At 37.0% G+C, this 17902-nt stretch overlaps 1 protein-coding gene across 2 annotated transcripts in view; it reads left to right on the plus strand.

Annotated features, from left to right (window-relative positions):
- Window positions 1-17902, plus strand: part of ZFYVE26 (zinc finger FYVE-type containing 26) — a 50677-nt gene that overhangs the window by 17585 nt on the left and 15190 nt on the right. For both annotated transcript variants that reach the window (XM_026708514.2, XM_087921687.1), the window contains 16 exons: window positions 467-631; window positions 938-1156; window positions 1545-1650; window positions 3915-4654; window positions 5209-5405; window positions 7609-7713; window positions 8317-8439; window positions 9294-9470; window positions 9588-9834; window positions 10945-11043; window positions 12267-12424; window positions 12578-12747; window positions 14306-14334; window positions 15120-15256; window positions 15732-15952; window positions 16659-16806. In XM_026708514.2, the coding sequence (XP_026564299.2) occupies window positions 467-631; window positions 938-1156; window positions 1545-1650; window positions 3915-4654; window positions 5209-5405; window positions 7609-7713; window positions 8317-8439; window positions 9294-9470; window positions 9588-9834; window positions 10945-11043; window positions 12267-12424; window positions 12578-12747; window positions 14306-14334; window positions 15120-15256; window positions 15732-15952; window positions 16659-16806 (3041 nt within the window). The remainder of the gene's footprint in view (window positions 1-466; window positions 632-937; window positions 1157-1544; window positions 1651-3914; window positions 4655-5208; window positions 5406-7608; window positions 7714-8316; window positions 8440-9293; window positions 9471-9587; window positions 9835-10944; window positions 11044-12266; window positions 12425-12577; window positions 12748-14305; window positions 14335-15119; window positions 15257-15731; window positions 15953-16658; window positions 16807-17902) is intronic.

A 17902-nucleotide genomic window follows, 5' to 3' on the forward strand; every position in this document is an offset into this window, starting at 1 on the left:
AGGTATCTATAGTTAGCCATTGGAATGGAAAAATAATGTGTTCTATAATGTCACAACACAACCCCTGCCCTTTCACTCTTGTGATCTGATGCCATATACAAACATTTAAATTTTGGAGATTGTGTTGCATTGTTTTCCCTGCTCCTGTAAAATTCTGTCTGCTACCAAAAAAAAAAGGCAAAAAAAAGATTAAAGGCGTTCAGCTAAACTGATTTGTAGAGTCTTGGTAGAATGTAAGTCCATGTATATTAAAATATCCCATTTTATATATATTATGTTGCAGATCTCTCATTTTATTAATCAATTACGTTTAGGCTTATATTTTAGGACAGTTTGGAAAAAAAATCCATCATTTCACCCAATTCATGACATTTAATTTCTTTCATGAGTTTTTACATAGATGTTTAGTGTTACAAGTGAGACTGAAATATTTATCTTAATGAATTTTCCTATTGTTTCCTAACAGAAATTTCTGATGAGAAAATAAGTTGTCATTTCCACTGCAGCATTGTGGATTTGCTGCAGACATGTTACCCAGATCTCACTGCAGACTGTATTACTAATCAGCTTGTTTTGTCACAACACTTGGATGAAATCCTGCAAAATCTGGCACACGTAGACAATTTTTCAGGTACATTTGAGGGTGAATTACTTTTTTTTTGCTCATGAATGTTTAACTCTGTTATCTGGCATGAAATGTATTTAGATTTATGCCTCACCTGCACGATGCTCAAGGCAGTTTCCAAAAATAGATTTGCAGTTAAGATGGGATTTAACATTTGAAACAATAAAGGAACTTTTAAATCCTTGAAATATAAAACTATAGATACAATAGCCATTCCTTAATTCTTTCAGCTCAGTATTACCACAAATGTGGGAGATTTCTCTTAATGATGGAAAGAGTTGGATTTCTCAGATCTGTAATTTGTTTTTACAGACTCCAAAGGAAACATGCTTGCTTCTTTGGTAGAACAAGCTTTTCTGAAATCAGCAGAACTAGAAGCACATCCAATTTGCAGTCAGATCAAACATCTTCTAAAAATCTTGGACCAATACTCTGTGACTATGCCGGAGGGCTACAGACAGACTGCCTATCTACAAACATTTTTTGATTATATTAACAAATTGGCTGCCATTATATTTCGAAGCCTCACAGGTGAGAGATTTCACCCTATTGAAGCAAGGTATGTAGGTTTAGTTCAAGAGAATCCACTTTTAGTAATGAAAGAAAGCAGATCAATGAAGAGTGGATAAAAATAGCATATTAATAGGAACTTTAAACAATTGCATTCATATTTGCCTATATTTGAGTTCTCACTGAACTACGTATTCAGCTATTTTAAGGATATTTTATTAAGATAGAGAGTAAAAACTATAAACTAATTTGCAGATGCGTAACAGAAATTGGAATACTGTAAAAAGATCATAATAAATTCTCTGCATTTCTGCATGGCAAGAGATGTGGAAGATGGGTTTGGGGACATACAATGAAACCAAGTCCAACCGATACATTATTTTTTTTAAATGCCTGGTTTTGCTTCTAGATCAGTCTGCAGAGATCCAAGTTGGAAATCCATTCATTTTGCTCCAACAAAGTCCATCTCATTTGCTATCCCAGCTTCTATTTGAGAAACAGATTGCCCCTGACAGGTAAGGATCTTTCGTTTACCTGCTGAACATGCTTCTTTGGAAATATTACAGCTAGTTCTTGTTCACCAGCTGCTTCGGAAAGTGACTATTATCAAATGGCAGCAATAATAAAACCATGGTAAATGGTAGTAAAAAAATTTTTTTTTTCCAACCAATGTGCACAATTGTGCTCAGATTTGTGTACCTGACTACAATGCATACTGGACTGGGGATTCATTCTGGCATAATACGAGAGAACTTTATCTGAATGAGACAGCAGCAACCAACAATCTTTGCAGCATATCTCTGTGTCTCTGTCTCTGTCTCTGTGTCTCTGTCTCTATCTCTATGTCTCTGTCTCCTTCTCTGTCTGTCTGTCTCTCTCTCTGTCTCTCTCTCTCTCTCTGTCTCTGTCTCTATCTCTGTTGCTCTCTCTTGTTTTCCACTGACATAAAGTCCAAATAGTCCTTGATCATTGATTTAACAACTGAAAGTTATGATTGTGCCCAAAAACGTGATTTATGATTGGGCCTTTCACTTACAACCATTGCAGCATTCTTGTGGACACATGATCAAAATTCAGGAGCCTGGCAACTGACTTGTATTTATAACAGTTGCATCATCACATGGTTGCCATTTATAATCTTCCCAGGGGGCTTCTGACAAGCAAAGGGAAGGGGAAAAGCTGCATTCACATAATAGCTATGTGATTCATTTAACAACTATGATGATTCACTTAATAACTGTTAAAGTGGCAAAAAGTTGTAGAATTGAGTGTGATTCAGTTAATGACTGCATTGTTTAGCAACAGACATTCCAATCCCAATTTGTTGTCATAAATCGAGGATTGCTGTCACTTTGTTTTAACTATTGTAAATATTAATATATGGTTTTCCTGTATGGGATCTGAACAAAGTAATTTACACATGTCCTAGTATATAATCCTCAAATGTAGAATCGAGACTAAAGATTTGAGACTGTGTTATTTGTAGGTAATGCTGGTAGATGATATGATAAAAGATAAAATATTTTTCAAAGTCTATTTTTGTATACAAGGTAAATTTAGGGATTATAGCAGAGAATATCAAATGAGTTCATAATTAACATACGTTATTTATAGCACAAAATCTGAAATAATCTTTGTCATATGGTGCAAACAAGCATAAGATGCATTTTTGCACGATCCACTCTTTGATCTGTCAGTCTTCCATATAGAAGCACTTATTATTAAGATGGGAAATGTTAAAATCAGGTTATTCCACACACATACTATGTTCTATAATTTATTGTGTTAAATTTGGGGGGGTGGGGGGGAATTACAAATATATAAATCAGAACTGAATCTGTTCTAGGTTCTAGGACCTATGTCACGCGTGCCAGAAGTGGCACGCAGAGCCATTACTGCCAGCACGCAAGCCCTTGGACAGAGCAGGTCTACTGTGCATGTGCACATGCCTCACGCCAGCTGATTGTCGCATGTCTGGTGTGCATGCGTGGGGGTGGGAGTGCATGGGAGATGTGCACGCATGTGCAGAGATGTGCAGTGCGTGGGGGGTCATGCACACGTGTAGGGGGTGTGGGGGGGACCTGCGTACATTACCTTCTGGGTGCTGGCATGTGAGCACACACACAATTATCGGCACAGGAGCCCTAAAAGGTTAGCCACCACTGTTCTAGGACAAGGGTCTTTAAACTTGGTAAGTTGAAGATTTGTGGACTTCAACTCCCAGAATTCCTGAGCTAACATGATGGAGGAGGACTTCTGGGAGTTGAAGTCCACAAGTCTTAAGGCTGTCAAGTTTGAAGACCCCTGTTCTAGGATGTATGGTAATTAATTAAGAGTGTGCGAAATGTTTCAACTGTAATTTTTCCCCACCTAAAACAAGATGATAAATATGTACATTTTTTCCTAAATCCACTTGTAACAGTTGTGGAGTATGTCTTTAGAGCTTAATGTGTGTGTGTGTGTGTGTTTTATTAAGAAATCTTGTTTTTAAAAGATTGAAGAAATATTTTTTAGGTAAAATAAAGAAACGTATGACAAAATTCCAAGAAATCCTGGTGTTCCAGTTAAATTATGATAAATCACAGACAGTTCAACTACCATTTCCGTATTTATTCAATCGTTATGTATTTAGATGCTTAATGGGCACATTTATTTGTGGGTGTTTGATATGTATTTGATGACCTATACTCATCCATAGCCATTTTTCCTTTTGTGTTATGTGGGAGATAGTGCATAATGTAAGTGCCAAATGTATTTTTATGTGCTCTCAAATCTGCAGGTTGTCTTTGCTGCTAGCTAAAGAAGAACTGAACTTAAATGTGCAGCAAGTGATCATCAACTGTTGCTGTAAGGCATTGCCTCTCTGCACCAACATGCAAAACAACCAGACTAGATCCCTTTTGACAAACATCAGTAGCCTAGCTCATTTGCACGCATATCATTGTCTGCCAGATATTGAGGTTCCCGTGCATAATCCAGCCATGGAGTCTGAGAACACTTCCAATAATCCCTTCTCTTCTCTGCCTGATCTTAACCAGCATTCACTCACCGCTTCCACCCTCAATTTCCTGAAATCTCAGTCAAAACTCATAGCTACCCTGGCTTGTCTTACTGCCCTGAAAGTGCAAAAGCCACCCAAACAGAGTTTATCGTGGATTGAATTCCGAGGAAAAAGGGAAGTGCCCTTGTCCATGGATCAGATTTCCAAAGAATGTGAAATATTGTTAAAGGACTTCCCCTTTCTAGAAACTTTTCTTCTTACTATGATTGAGCCTCTACAGGATTCTCAGGATAAAGGCATCATTTTGGCTAGCGAGCTTTGTGGACAGCCTTACATCCCATTGCTTTTCCTGGGATTGCATTCCTCCATGGCTGTTGAAGTGTTAATGGGGACTTTTGAACAAGCTCTCACCGCAAAGGATTGGCCTAGGGCCCTCAAAATCTTGGAATTCTACAGCCAGGATATGCAAGAGCTAATCACCGTACGGGATGCTGTATTGAGTTGTGCCACAGCTGATGGTAAAAAACAAATATCTATATTGTTTTTTTAAAACAATGGTGTTTTGGATATGAAGTTGCAAATGGGTGAGCTTCTAGCTTTAAGCTAGAAGGGTGAGCTTTAAGCTTCTAGCTTTTGAAGGAAAATGCATTCAGCCATAAAATCTAGCAACGGGCTCATGCTGTATCAGATGATCTGGTTGAGGTGGAGAAGAGAGGATAAAGGAGATATGAAAATAAATTCCTTCAATTATTTCTGTTTTATAACGAGAGAGAGGCATACTGCTGTTAATAAAGGGGGAAGCTGTAACTGATCATATATTTTGCATTGGAGACCCAGGTGAAATCGCTGCCATTTTCAGGTAGAATTAGGAAAGAAAGCTTTAGGAATAGAGAAGTTAGTTCCTGCATCCAAAACTAAACTCACGAGCAAGTAGTTTATGTAAGAAAGTTTTATATGTTCCTAATCATTGTTATTATTTTCTTAGTACTAGGTTATTCATTGCATTCATTATCCCTCATAGCTAAAAATGCACTGACTGCTTCTCTGTCTTTGAAAAATGCCTCCTTTTCAGGTGAGGATGGATGGCAATACGTGTTTCCAGTGAGAGATGCTGTGCTGAGGAGCAGATTGGCCCTTCGGTGTCTGGATAGATGGCCACTGGAGGCCTGTCTGGAAATACTAGCTTATTGTGCCTGTGATCCTGAAGTAACTGAAGAACTCAAATTTGATCTGCAGAGCAAAATCAAGGAGCTTCAAGTTTATCAAAAGGTATGGAGGCATCACATTTGGGATAGAGTACTTCTTCCTTTGTCCCTTTCTCTGCATCCAGCCCACAGGGTCTGGCCTGTGGGGCTGCCCTGGAAATGAAAAAGGACCGGCCCGCCATGCCTCTAACCAGCAAAAGCTGATCTAGGGAGAGCCGCGTGCAGCCCTCTTGAGCTCCATTTTCATCTGCAACGGCCTCCTGCAAACCTCTGCCACCATGGGCGCCCCCGACATGAGTGATATTGAGCTGGTCAAGCCCACCCTGCTCATGCCCCCCCTCGAGATCAAACACAACCCTGATGTGGTCCTCAATGAAATTGAGTTGACACCCCTGATCTAGAGCCTGTGGAGAATATCTCAAGTAAAATTACCAACAAGCTGAAGAGAGTTAATAAAATGTTCCTTGATTTCATAAAAAGGACAATGGTTATTGAGTGCCTCACCAGAAAAGAAAAAAAGACAGAATATGTATGTTTCCAGAGTACACATTCATTAACTAATTTTTATGTAATGTATAAAGAATAACCAAGCATAAGCATACATAGTTCTTCAAGGAAATTCCCTACACCAGTATACTGAATAAACATTGTTATTTTAAGTGAACTGGGTTTGATCAAGGAGAGATTATGGTGGCTGGATCAATTTATCAGCTCCACTAGCATTTACTTCAGAATAATTCTTCAATGCTATTTAATTACTACTAATCTCTGTACAATCTGCTTGCTTCCTATTGAAGGGAAAACTTATTAGCCAAGCTCTCTCCACAAGGTCTGTGTTGGAATATTTATGCATGTCTGCCTCTTCTCTTTAGAGCTCAAAGTGATGTCATAACACCATAACACGACACCACTAACACTCTCCTCCATTTTCCCCTACAATAACAATCCTGTGAGGTTGGCTAGGTTGTGTGAGAGTGATTGATTGTAATAAGTCAGTGATTGGAAGTTTCTATTTCAATACTTAAATATATTATTGGCCAGAATTCCAATTTCTAATTTTGTGTATGTACTGCCACTGTTGCATCCTTCAATAAGTTATTTTCTTGAACACTGAAGTACCCTACATTGCAATTTCCTTGTTTTCCCATTTTAGCTTTAAGGATAGTGGAAATTACTCGGTTATTACTTGATAGGATAACTGGGCTTTCTGGAAATAAAAATGTACATTATGTAGTACAATCCTGGTATTCTATAAATTGATTTTTCTATTGTGAGAGTGTGTAGAAAGTATGGAGAGTTTAAAACAATCTTCTAAAAATAATAACCTTCTATTGAGCTAATTTTTTTTTCGCCTTGAAAAGATTAGAATTTATACAGGGATGGGTTTTTTTCAGTGAAGGGGACAAGGGACAGTTCCACTGTTCCCTCTTCATTTTCTTGTCTCCTTTTTTCTTATAGTCAGATTTAGTTTATATACATATTTATGGATGGAAAATGGAGTATACACAGATGGTGTGACAAAAAAAATTCCTAGTAATAACTACCATATTTCTGCTTATGAGAAGTTGCTCACTTCTAATTTAGAATTATTCCTGGAGCAGCTGTTCAGCTGTCCTCTTCAAAGAAATAAAAATTTGAGCCTAAGTGCCTGTTTGTGGAAAGGCAATAACCATCCACCAGGAAAGATTTTATGTAGATAAAATGGACAAAAGATCCCAAAATTACAGCAATATATATAACTTTATTAAATAATGGAAGCAGCATACTCTCACACAGGAGAACTCTCACTCTGATTAGCCATGACATCCAGTGGCAGGAAAGGCACTTCATCGTAATGTCTATAATCTGAATTCTTTAGCATCCAGGTTAATAGTACCAGGATGCAGTCTCAAGGGAATTGATCATGAGGCTGAGATCTGTGAATTCATATGAATAACAGCATGTGGATGGAAATGAGAGGCACCTTCTGCTTCCCAAAGTTCGTGCGATAAATCTACTGATGGGAACAGGAAGCTGGTTACCTGATTAGGGAGAGTGAAGGGTTAATTGCACTGAAAGAGTGGAAAGGTGATTTGCATTGAAAAGGAGAGACCTGGAGGCTCCTTATCTGATAAAGCCTGACAGCTCTGGAGATAGCAGAGCTTAGAAGAAGCTGTCAGAAGAGACTAACTTAACTAGGACCATAAAGAAATCCAAGTCCTGGCCAGCCTTGCAGAATAATTTTTATGACAGTGCCCGATCAGTTTTGTTTGATTTTCTTTTCTCAGATTCTTAGACTGCAGGCTGTCCACGTCTGGCATGACTGGCAGGATCTAAAGAGGACCTGCACAGAAGATCCGCAGGCCATTGTGGCCATGATTTTAGAAACAAAGGTAGGACATTTGCAGCAGTGTTTCGTTATTTTTCTCTTAGAGGCTTGTTCCCACTTATTTTCTGTCCAGAGATAATAATTCTATTTGGTTCAGCATCCCTTTCTTTACTACGGTCAGCCATTTTTTAAAACGGGCAAAAGGCAGAGCTTTTTCTTTAGTCCATATAACGAGTCCGTAGTAGAAAAGTACTAAGGAAGTAGTTTGGTGGAGTGGTTAAATGCATTAGGCTAGAAACTGGGAGTTTGGCACAAAGCCACCTGGGTGATTTTAAGCCAGTCTTAGCCTTGAGAAGAAAATAATGGGAAACCAATTTCAAGAAAACCTGGCAAGGAAACTGCAGGGATTTATCCAAGCAGTTGCCAGGAGCAGAAAGACTTAACTTTACCATGGTTTTTGCTTAACTATTAGAGAAATAACATTGTTCTAAATCAGAAGCCTGGGGAAGGCTAGTTGTGGGTTGGTCTTGGAATAGGAAGTTCAAGTCCCATCAGGCACAACTGGGGCAGAAGCCTGGGGAAGGCCAGTTGTAGAATAAGTGGATAGCCTTGGCAAAGTTTTGTTTTTAAACTTTTTGATTTACAGTCTCTATTATTTTTATTGCAGGATTATGAACTCTGTGAAGAATGGGGCCACTTGTATTCTATCCCAAGGGATCACTTGATCAGCCTTCACCAGGAACACCTCCTTCATTTGCTGGAAATAGGAGATATGGAAAAGGCTCTCCAGGTAACTGGTCTCTCAGGTATTCTAGGATTTTTTTCTTTCATGCCAAAAAGGGACATGTGCTTCTAAAATTGGGTGCTACTTTGTTTTTTCTTCAAAGGCCAAAATGTTGACTTTGGATATGGAGCAGGATGAGTTTGCTACTAAGACGTTGAGCAATTTATAATTATTTCATTAGGAAAGCAAAATATCGAGCTAATTTTCAGAGCGATAAATCTCAGAGATAAAAGTTTGTGACAGTAATGATAAACTTGTAAAGCAATAGACAGAGGGAAATGCACGAGTTTGGGCTATGACATTTCCATTTGACACTGTGAAATATGCTAGATGATCAGTCACAAGAGTTATTGACAATCGTTATCCTTAGTTTTATTATGCTTATTTTGGCATGTGTCTTTAGAGAGAATTGTTGTCTTAGTTAAGTAATAATAGATGCAGATATGTTTTAGTCCATAACCTATTTGTGTGTATGTGTGTGCATGTGCGTGTGTGTGTGTGTGTGAGAGAGAGAGAGAGAGAGAGAGAGAGAGACAGAGAGTTTTGCTAGACTTCCTTTGTATATACATTATTATTTTACAAAGAAGTTATTTGAATGCATAGTAAGTATTTTGATTTTGCAGCATAACTCTTAACAAATTAGTCAGATGCAGGAGAGTGAAAGAATTTGCTTCAAGTAGTTCTGACATGGTGGAGGAAACTGATTAAGGCAGAAATTATTGTCCAAACTGTGTAAGACTTTGAAAAGTGTTTGCCTTAGAAAAGAAGAAGGTAGATCTGCCTAAGAAGCATGATATAGTGTGTTGATATGATCCATTAAAATCTATATAAAGTATATACATATCTAAATTTTTTTGTAGCTCTTGCAAAGAATAGATGATCCAGACATTCAGTTTGTCATAAGTGAACAGTGTCTTGATAAATATCCTAGCTTAGCAGCTTCTCATTTCCTTGCGGATTATCTCACAACATACTTCAACCAGCACCTGACAATTATGCGCCAGAATGAAATTCAAGCTCTTTACGTGGGGTCCAAGGTAAGTAGCAGAGATGATTTCCAGAACAAACTGCAAGACTGTTGTTCTCTACTCATGAGTTGCAAGTTCTTTTCTTGGTAGTTCAAGATGCTGTATTCCTTTCTCTTCTTTTTCAAGGTACTGCTGACTCTTCCTGAGCCTTCCCGATCTAACTATTCCCACCTCTCCTGCAAGCCCCTACTCATGCTGGAACAGCTATTGATGAACATGAAAGTGGATTGGGCAGCTGTGGCTGTGCAGATGTTGCACCAGCTCCTGGTTGGTCAGAAGATAGGCTTCAGCACAGAAGACATTGATGCATTGCTCTCCAACTATGCTGGGAAAGCTCTTGACTTTCCATTTTCTCTAAGAGAGAAGAGATCAGGTGACTATGTTTTGAAAATCTCCTATCAGTGATGGTGAAAAACCCAAGATTTTTATGGCTCCGCTGGAAAAATCACAAACAGATTTTCAGTCTATCGTAAAATATTTTAGAACTGTTAACGTACATAGAGTAAACAGAAAGTACCACATTTGTGTTTCTCCCATACTCATGGTTCCATTTTTTCCAAGTTTCCTGTTTCATTAGTATTGCTGTTTTCTGCTTTGTGTTGCAGAAAGTTAAGTGAGTCAGACTTTTCTCTTCATTTAGATTCACCCCCCCCCCCATAAATACACCCACTTTAATCCTCAAAAGGTGACTAGTGTGGGAGAACAGTTGGTCTACGTGCTCCTTAACTGTCATAGCTTAGAGCCACTCAAACTTAAAACCTTGCAGAATTGTACAGAATTGTACATCACACAGAATTGTACATCAGAATTGTACATCACACAAACTGTCAAAACTCTCAACAGTAGTTGAATAGCACATGAATTATGGGAGTTGAGCTACATGGAAAATTGAGAAAGTTGTAATAGGTCCTGGGCCCTGATAATGGAAACTAATACTACTTCTATCTCATGTTCTTTAAAAAACTAACTTTATTACAACATAAGTCACTTTTGTTCCTTAAATAGCAAATCCTGTGTTTATAAAGCAAAAGAAGTAAATTCAAACTAAAGAATGTTTAGGAAACAATACATGAAAAGTATATACAAATCTGTACACATCAATCTTTCTCTTACTACTTGGAGACAGATCTGAACCATAGATTTGATGAATTATTTGTGTGTGTGTGTGTGTGTGTGTGTGTTTGTCTCTCTGTCTGTCTCTAGCATATGTACATATATGTGTGTGCATGTATGTGTATGGTTATATATTTATTTTCTTTTGAATGCCTGCATCAGAATTTCATTTTTAATATGTCCCAATGTATTCACAGAAAAAAGTGACAATGAAAGTTACTGATTTGCAATCTATACAAAATCTTTTGTCACTTCTGTCACATGAGCTTTTGAACAAGTTTGAGCAATTGTTTTTTGACTCAGTTTATCTAATCTTTACAGATAAATGTAAATTGCTCAATTTCTTAACAGCATTTTCTTTTTGTCTTAGATTCTCTTATACCAATTCAAGAGAGTTTGTGTCCGGGATCTGAATCTGACACATTACCTAAGTCAGAGTCAATAGAGCATTTTCCATCTAGTTCTCCTGGTGAGAGAAAGATTTAATACCCAAACTCTTTTCTTTTTCTATTTCTAACTGCTTTTATGACTATGGAGAAAAAAAATATAACAATTTATACAAACCGGTGCTGCTATCCCAAGCCTTAAGGACCTGGTTGTTCTCTCAGGCCTTGGGTTAAGATATTTGGAGCCACTTGATGGATATGTTTGTATTTGTTTTTGATGTTTGTTGAATTCACTAGCTTATTTTCTATTATCTGTATTTTACTGCAACATCTTGCTATGTTGTGACCCATCCAGAATTGATCTGGAGTCAGCCAGTATTTAAATTCAATAAAGCAGCAACAATATAATAATAATAAAAACTGTTAATGTTATTTCTTATCAATTTTCCGATGAAGGATTTTGAGGCTTCCATCTGGGGATAAAAGTGGTGATGTTCAGTTTTTTGGGAGGGAAAAATATTTTATTTAATGTTGCAGTAGTTTGTCCCAAAGGTCAACGATGACCTGGACAATTGAGAATTTCCATAGACAGTTGCAGTTGTTCAGTTCTGCTATTCAAATGGCAACAAGTCCATTTTCTTTTCATGATGTAATCTAAGTAGCTTTCAACTCATCTAGAACAATTTTAACTCTTTTTAAATTTCTTACTTTCCTGTGCAATTAATAACAAATATAGCTGCGCTTAAAGGTATTTGTTTTTTCTGGGAAGCCTGTACTTTTCATCTAAATGTTAACATATAATCCCCCAGTTATCAGTTGGGTTGTTTCCAAGCAAAATCTTGATGACAAATTAATACTGCAGTTTCTCAAATTTTGTTGAAGACAAAGATAAACATTTTCCAATATGCCAGTATGAGTTTTCTGTGAACATACATTTTCTTTTCTTAAAAACTAGATGAATCAAAGCAAATTGCCCCTTAATGTAAAACTCTCCAAAAAGAAATGTTTAGGGATGAAAAATAGTTTGCTTCTATTTTCATTCTATTGTGATTTTTAGACATTCTTGATTTGGATGAAAACCTACTCTTCTGTTCAAATACATGTGAATGCTATGCTGATGGAGCATATATTCGTATACATTGTTTGCAAGACAATCTTATATAACGGGAGAGCTGAACCTTCTTTCTGTTGGTAATGGGGGACAGATTTGTTACGGATGATGTCTTCTGCAATAGAACCTCCAGTGCATTATCTGGTCTTCATGATAGCAGCAATTCAAATGTTCATTGGCTTTGGTATCTTTTAGATACAACAGATGCTTCCAGCCCAAGAGAGAAAAGCCTCCAACAAGCTGCCTCTGCTCAGGATTTTGTGCCACCAGAGAAGCCCCCACCCAAACAGCAGTGGATCCCAGATGACACTGAAGTCACATGCATGGTTTGCAAAACAGAACGCTTTACGATGGTAATTGAATTCCAGAACTGAGCCTGAGGTGTATAACAAAAGCTCTTGAATGAGTATTTATCTAATGGCTTTGGAGAACTTTATATATGTGTGGATTAAACAGTAACTGCAGGAATGCCGTTGCTCATTCAAATGTCTTCTTTTATGTCTCAGTTTAACAGAAGGCATCACTGCAGGCGTTGTGGGCGGCTAGTGTGCAGTTCCTGTTCTACCAAAAAAATGGCTGTGGAAGCTTGTAAGGAAAACCCAGCTCGTGTGTGTGATCAGTGCTACAGTTATTTCAACAAGGAATATGCAACAACTACATTCCATGACTCAGAAATGTGTGTAAAGAATTTTTTCACATCTTTCCACTCTTTGAAATAATAGTTCTCAGTGTGAGAAACGGTTTTACTGCAGATTCCATAATTCCTGATGACTATAGTGATAAGGGATTTGTAGACTTTAGTTTAGAAGGCACCAGGTTTGGGGAAAACCTGTATTATATATATATGGCGATGTTTTGATGAGGTCCCACTTGCCATCTTCAGGCTGGTGCTTTTGGTTTTGTGATTGTGTGAGCAAAGCATGATCTGAGCTACCGTCTCTCTATAAATACTGGTGGGGAGGTTGGCTGTGTTGTCATTTCTTGATTGGTTGATGGAGTTGATGTTTGCGGATTGATTGGCTTTTTCGTAAGAACATGTGTGGCTGAGGTATTGGCTGTGTGTCTATCAGCCTCCTGTGTTGTAAAGACCTGGATAATGGGCTGTGTAATGACCTTCTGAGTTCTATTGTTTTGACATCCTGGGTCAATAACAAAATATACCCGTGTAAATCTACGAATATATATGTGTGTGTGTGTGTGTGTGTATGTATATGTATAATTGTTGTCTATAAAAATTAGCTTCCTTCGTTAGTTTTTTAATGGCTACATTTTGTGCAGGAACATATCTCTTCACATTTTTCTTTTTCTTTTTGGTTTGTGAATGTTGGTTCTGATAGTTCACGAATAAAATGGACATTGTTTAAGAGCCTGGCAAAGAAGAAGAATGAACATGTTAGAGGCTTTTTTTAGGAGGCCACTGATAGAATGTTAGAATCATGAAAAGAGATCTCTTTTTCTCCAACCTACATTTATGTATTTACAAATCTTATCTTGCCTTTTCTGAGACAATCTGAGTGGACATAAAACGACATATTAACAAGATCAATTTCTAAAACAATGCTGACAATATTATAATAGTAGTACTCTAGTACTAGTACTCTCCCCTCTCCTTTGTAAAATAACACCATGGAAGTGCATATCTGCTCTTAAACATCTTCACAGTCATTCTTCAGCTTGAGGCAAATTGAATTATAGTATGAAATTAATTCATTGATTATTGTGAACAAACGTGTAGGTATTTCCCCTTCCACTATTAGTAGGACAATGCAAACAATTAAAAGAGGTACACATATTTGGTTTCTCTAGTGCATCAGTCCCCAACCTTGCCGAATTAGCGTGGGGGGGGGAGAAGGGAAGCTCCATTTGCGCGTAACTGGAGTTTCACGTGTGTGAGTACCTGCGCATGTTCTTCTGCCACTTGTGCAGCCCAGTTCTGAGCGGACTGTGGTATAGTAATGGGCCATGGCCCGGAGGTTGGGGATCACTGCTCTAGTGATTCTGCATACAGCTAGAGGATAATCTTCAAACAATTGCTGTGATGCTTCCAGGAGACCTGCTGTGTTCATAGGCTTTATATAGTCTTCATTTCCAGGACTTTTCTTTAGTGAAGGAACCAGTTTATAAGAAAAACATGTGGTTTAATTTCATTAGCTACTAACTGCGGTATTCAAATTTTATAAAGTTTTCAACCTTATTAGAATGGATGTGAAGCATCTTTCTTTTCTTTTTAATAGTTCCAATGAAGAGGAACAGAATCAAGAAGGTGAGGACACATAATAGGTCATGTTCATAATGCTACATCTCTCTCTGGTACTTGCCTATGCCTATGGGTAACAACAACAACAACAACAAAAAGATGCAAGGAAAACCTTGTTGAGTCTTAAACAAGGAATCAACAACTCAACTGTAGTAGAATTGTAAACCTTCTAGTCTGTGTTGCTGAAGGACTAATAAAATGGATGAAAACATTAATTAAACTAGCTGCCTCCTAAAAATATTTTAAGATCAGAAAGCTGAGCCGTGATTCTTTATACTTGGTTAAAAATCCCTTATTCTAAAAATACTTTTTATAAAGAGACACTAACCAAATAAATGCTATAATTTTGCAAAAGTTTCAAGGCTGCCAGAAACAAAACAGTGCAAGAAAATATCATCAGTATAAACTCAAGAGAAATAGCAATGGATAGCATTTTTGTCATAATCAGTAAAGTCAGGAACAAAGTAAAAAAAAAACTGCTAGGAATTTAGCCATCATATTTTATGATGTTTTATTGTTATTCCAGGAATAACATAAAAAAATACAAGTCAGATATTTTTAAAGGCAGAGTATGTAGGGGGATTGGGGAAGTTTTGGGAAATATGCAATAAGAAAAAAATGCTCATTGCAATGGGTGAAAAATATAAAAGTATAATGTTTAAGGAAAGAAAGACCATATGCCAAGTTACTTTCCTATCAAGATGTATTCTTCCCCCAAATTGCTGAGCTATTTGTGGAATATGGTTTCTTAACCTGAACTCATCTTAAAAGTGTTTTGTTGTTGTTCATAGCAGTTGTATCTTCTGATAATGAATGCTCAGATTACTCTGCAGTGGTACAAATACCAAAGCCAGCAGAATTTGAATGGCAGCTTTCTTTGATGGAAGAAGACAATAAAATGGTGCGCAGTGAATTCTTTTATGAACAGGTAAGTACGTTTTCCTAAAGAGACCCTGTGGTGTCTTAGGATAGGCAGAAAAGACCAAGAGACATTACTGAGGTTTTAGAAAATTGCTGAAACAGTAACTTTAAAGGAGTGGACAATAAATTTGCCAGGTCTCTAGATTATTATATTGCAGAATAGTTAGATATTGTTGATTTTTGGTTTGTTATGTTTTAATTTTTGTAAACTATCTTAAAGTCCCTTTTGAATTGAAGTGGGAATAAACTGGATGGATGGATGATAGACGATAGACAAAGAGACCCATCCATCTGAAACTAGAGAGAAGAAGTATTGCTTCCTTAGCTTTTAAAGTAGAGAATATTCTGTAACTATGTTGGGCTTTGTCTCATGACTTGTTCCACCTAATTTATATGGAGCTCTTTTGGCCTCATGCACCAACAGAGGTGTCACTCTTTCGTTCTTTTTTTTCTTTTATTTCTTTTCCTTTTCTAATATTCAGGCTCCTAGTGCATCTTTGTGTATTGCCATTTTCAAACTGCATTCTGACAGCATTGCCTGTGGTCAGCAGTTGGTAGACTATTGCTGCAAATTGTCTCGAAGCCTGGCAAACCCTGAAGTGGATGCTGGTCTCCTTATAGACATCATGAAACAGTTGCTTTTCAGTGCCAAAATGATGTTTGTAAAAGCTGGGAGGAGCCAGGAATTAGCTCTTTGTGACAGGTAAGAGGTCCATAGGCCTCCTGAAAAACCTTTCCACTGTAATGATTTGTTTCTAATTAATCTTCTTGTAGAGTTTTGCCAAATAAATCACAAACCAAAATAATGCCTTTGTATGTTTTGTGCTGTTTATTTTATTTTGGGGGTTATGTGCAGAATTTATGACTTACGTATTTTAAAATTGTCCAAACCTGCCTTACCACATGACAGAATATATTTGTGCAAACTTTTGAACAAACAATACACTGATTTTCTTGCTTTCAGCCAATTTAGTTGCTATTAACTATCCCGGACTTTTGATCTTAGCACACATTTATGTTAAACAGATACAGAGCTGAACCATCTATGCAGCTAAGTAAGATGGACCCTATTATATTTAGTCTTAAGAAGAATTCTTAATGCCTCAAGAAATCATAATGCCTTATTGCCTCAAACTTAAGAAAATGTTGCCTCAATATGAAAGAAAATGTTGCAGCTGGAATTTTTTCTCACAAGAATAAAATTGTGTGCTATTCTGGACAAATTCTGAGCTGTTTTCAGGAGACAGCCTGAAAAGAAAACAAAAATAGTATGATCCCTGTGGTTTTGCCTCATCTGAGTTGCAAGTTTCCTCTTGAAATTAAAATACAACTGAAGCTTTCAAGAACAAAACTGAGTAAAATGAATAAAATGCATTCCATTTGTTTCACTTTTTTTCTTCCCCCATCAGTTACCTCAGCAAGGTGGATGTGTTGAATATTTTAGTAGCTGCTGCTTATCGTCATGTTCCATCTCTGGATCAGATATTAGAGCCTGCAGCAGTTAGTAGGCTAAGAAATCAACTTTTGCAAGCAGAATACTACCAACTGTCTGTAGAGGTAACACTATAAGAATGATGTAATTGTGAAGTATAGCCTATGGATTCCTTAACACACTTCTGTCTTTAGTGGAAAAGCATCTCTATGGAAAATAATTTTATCTTCATTCTCTTTCCTATCAAGGATTTTGAGTTAGGTTTTCAGCCTTAGAAATCTTTTTTGGTTTTGGTTCTAGATTAAGAAAAACTAATTATTATTACAAATAGATTAATCAAATATAATTATCTGATCAAATATTATTTTGAATGATTGGATCTGTAAGTTCTTTAATACATTTATTGTCCCAATATAAAATGTAATGTGCATTAGAGAGCACTTTAGCTGCTAAGGGCGAGCTATGTATTTTAAAATGTAAATTATTTGATACCTCCTCAAGATTTTAGTTTTTATTCCATACTATTCCTATTCAGATATAATTTATTAATCAGTTTCCTTTATAATCATTTATACTCACTTAATTGAGTAGCTGAAAATGTTGCCATCCAGTCAACTTTCTAAGCTAATCTTTCCCAATCTGGTGTTCTTTTAATTCTGACCAGAGAAGATATCCACTTTTAATGATGTAGACCAGGGATGTTAAACTTGCATCACATGGTGGCCCAGGCTCTGCCTGGTTTAGCAAAGGTGGGGAAAGACTGTCATGATATAGACAGTCATGATTAATTGTATTTCTCATCGTACGAGTGGTTAAACTAATTTGTATTTTCTTTACTAATTATCAGAAATATTTGGAGCTTGTTGCAGAACCCTCTTCTACCTCTACCTTAACATGCTAAAAGTGGAACTTGGGATTTTACTGTCTGCTCAGACTCCAAGCTACAGTCCTTTTCCTATAAACTGTGACTTAGTCCTAATGTTATTTTAAAAAGTTACTCATTTTTTAAGGTATTGAAAAAGGTATTCTGCCATCTGAGTTTCAGTAAACAAATGCTTCTTTGATAAGAAAATCTTATGAACAGAAATTCTCTGTAATTTTCTTCTTTTTAGTGAAAAGTGTATATTTCTAATCTTTATTAGGAAAACAGTGCCTCTAATGATAGCCAGTAGGCTTTTGTTGTATCTATAATTATCTAAACTTCTGATACATGTGAACAGT

The sequence above is a fragment of the Pseudonaja textilis genome, chromosome 1, assembly GCF_049901715.1.
Source record: "Pseudonaja textilis isolate UNSWEBS1 chromosome 1, rPseTex1.2, whole genome shotgun sequence".
NCBI lineage: Eukaryota > Metazoa > Chordata > Lepidosauria > Squamata > Elapidae > Pseudonaja > Pseudonaja textilis.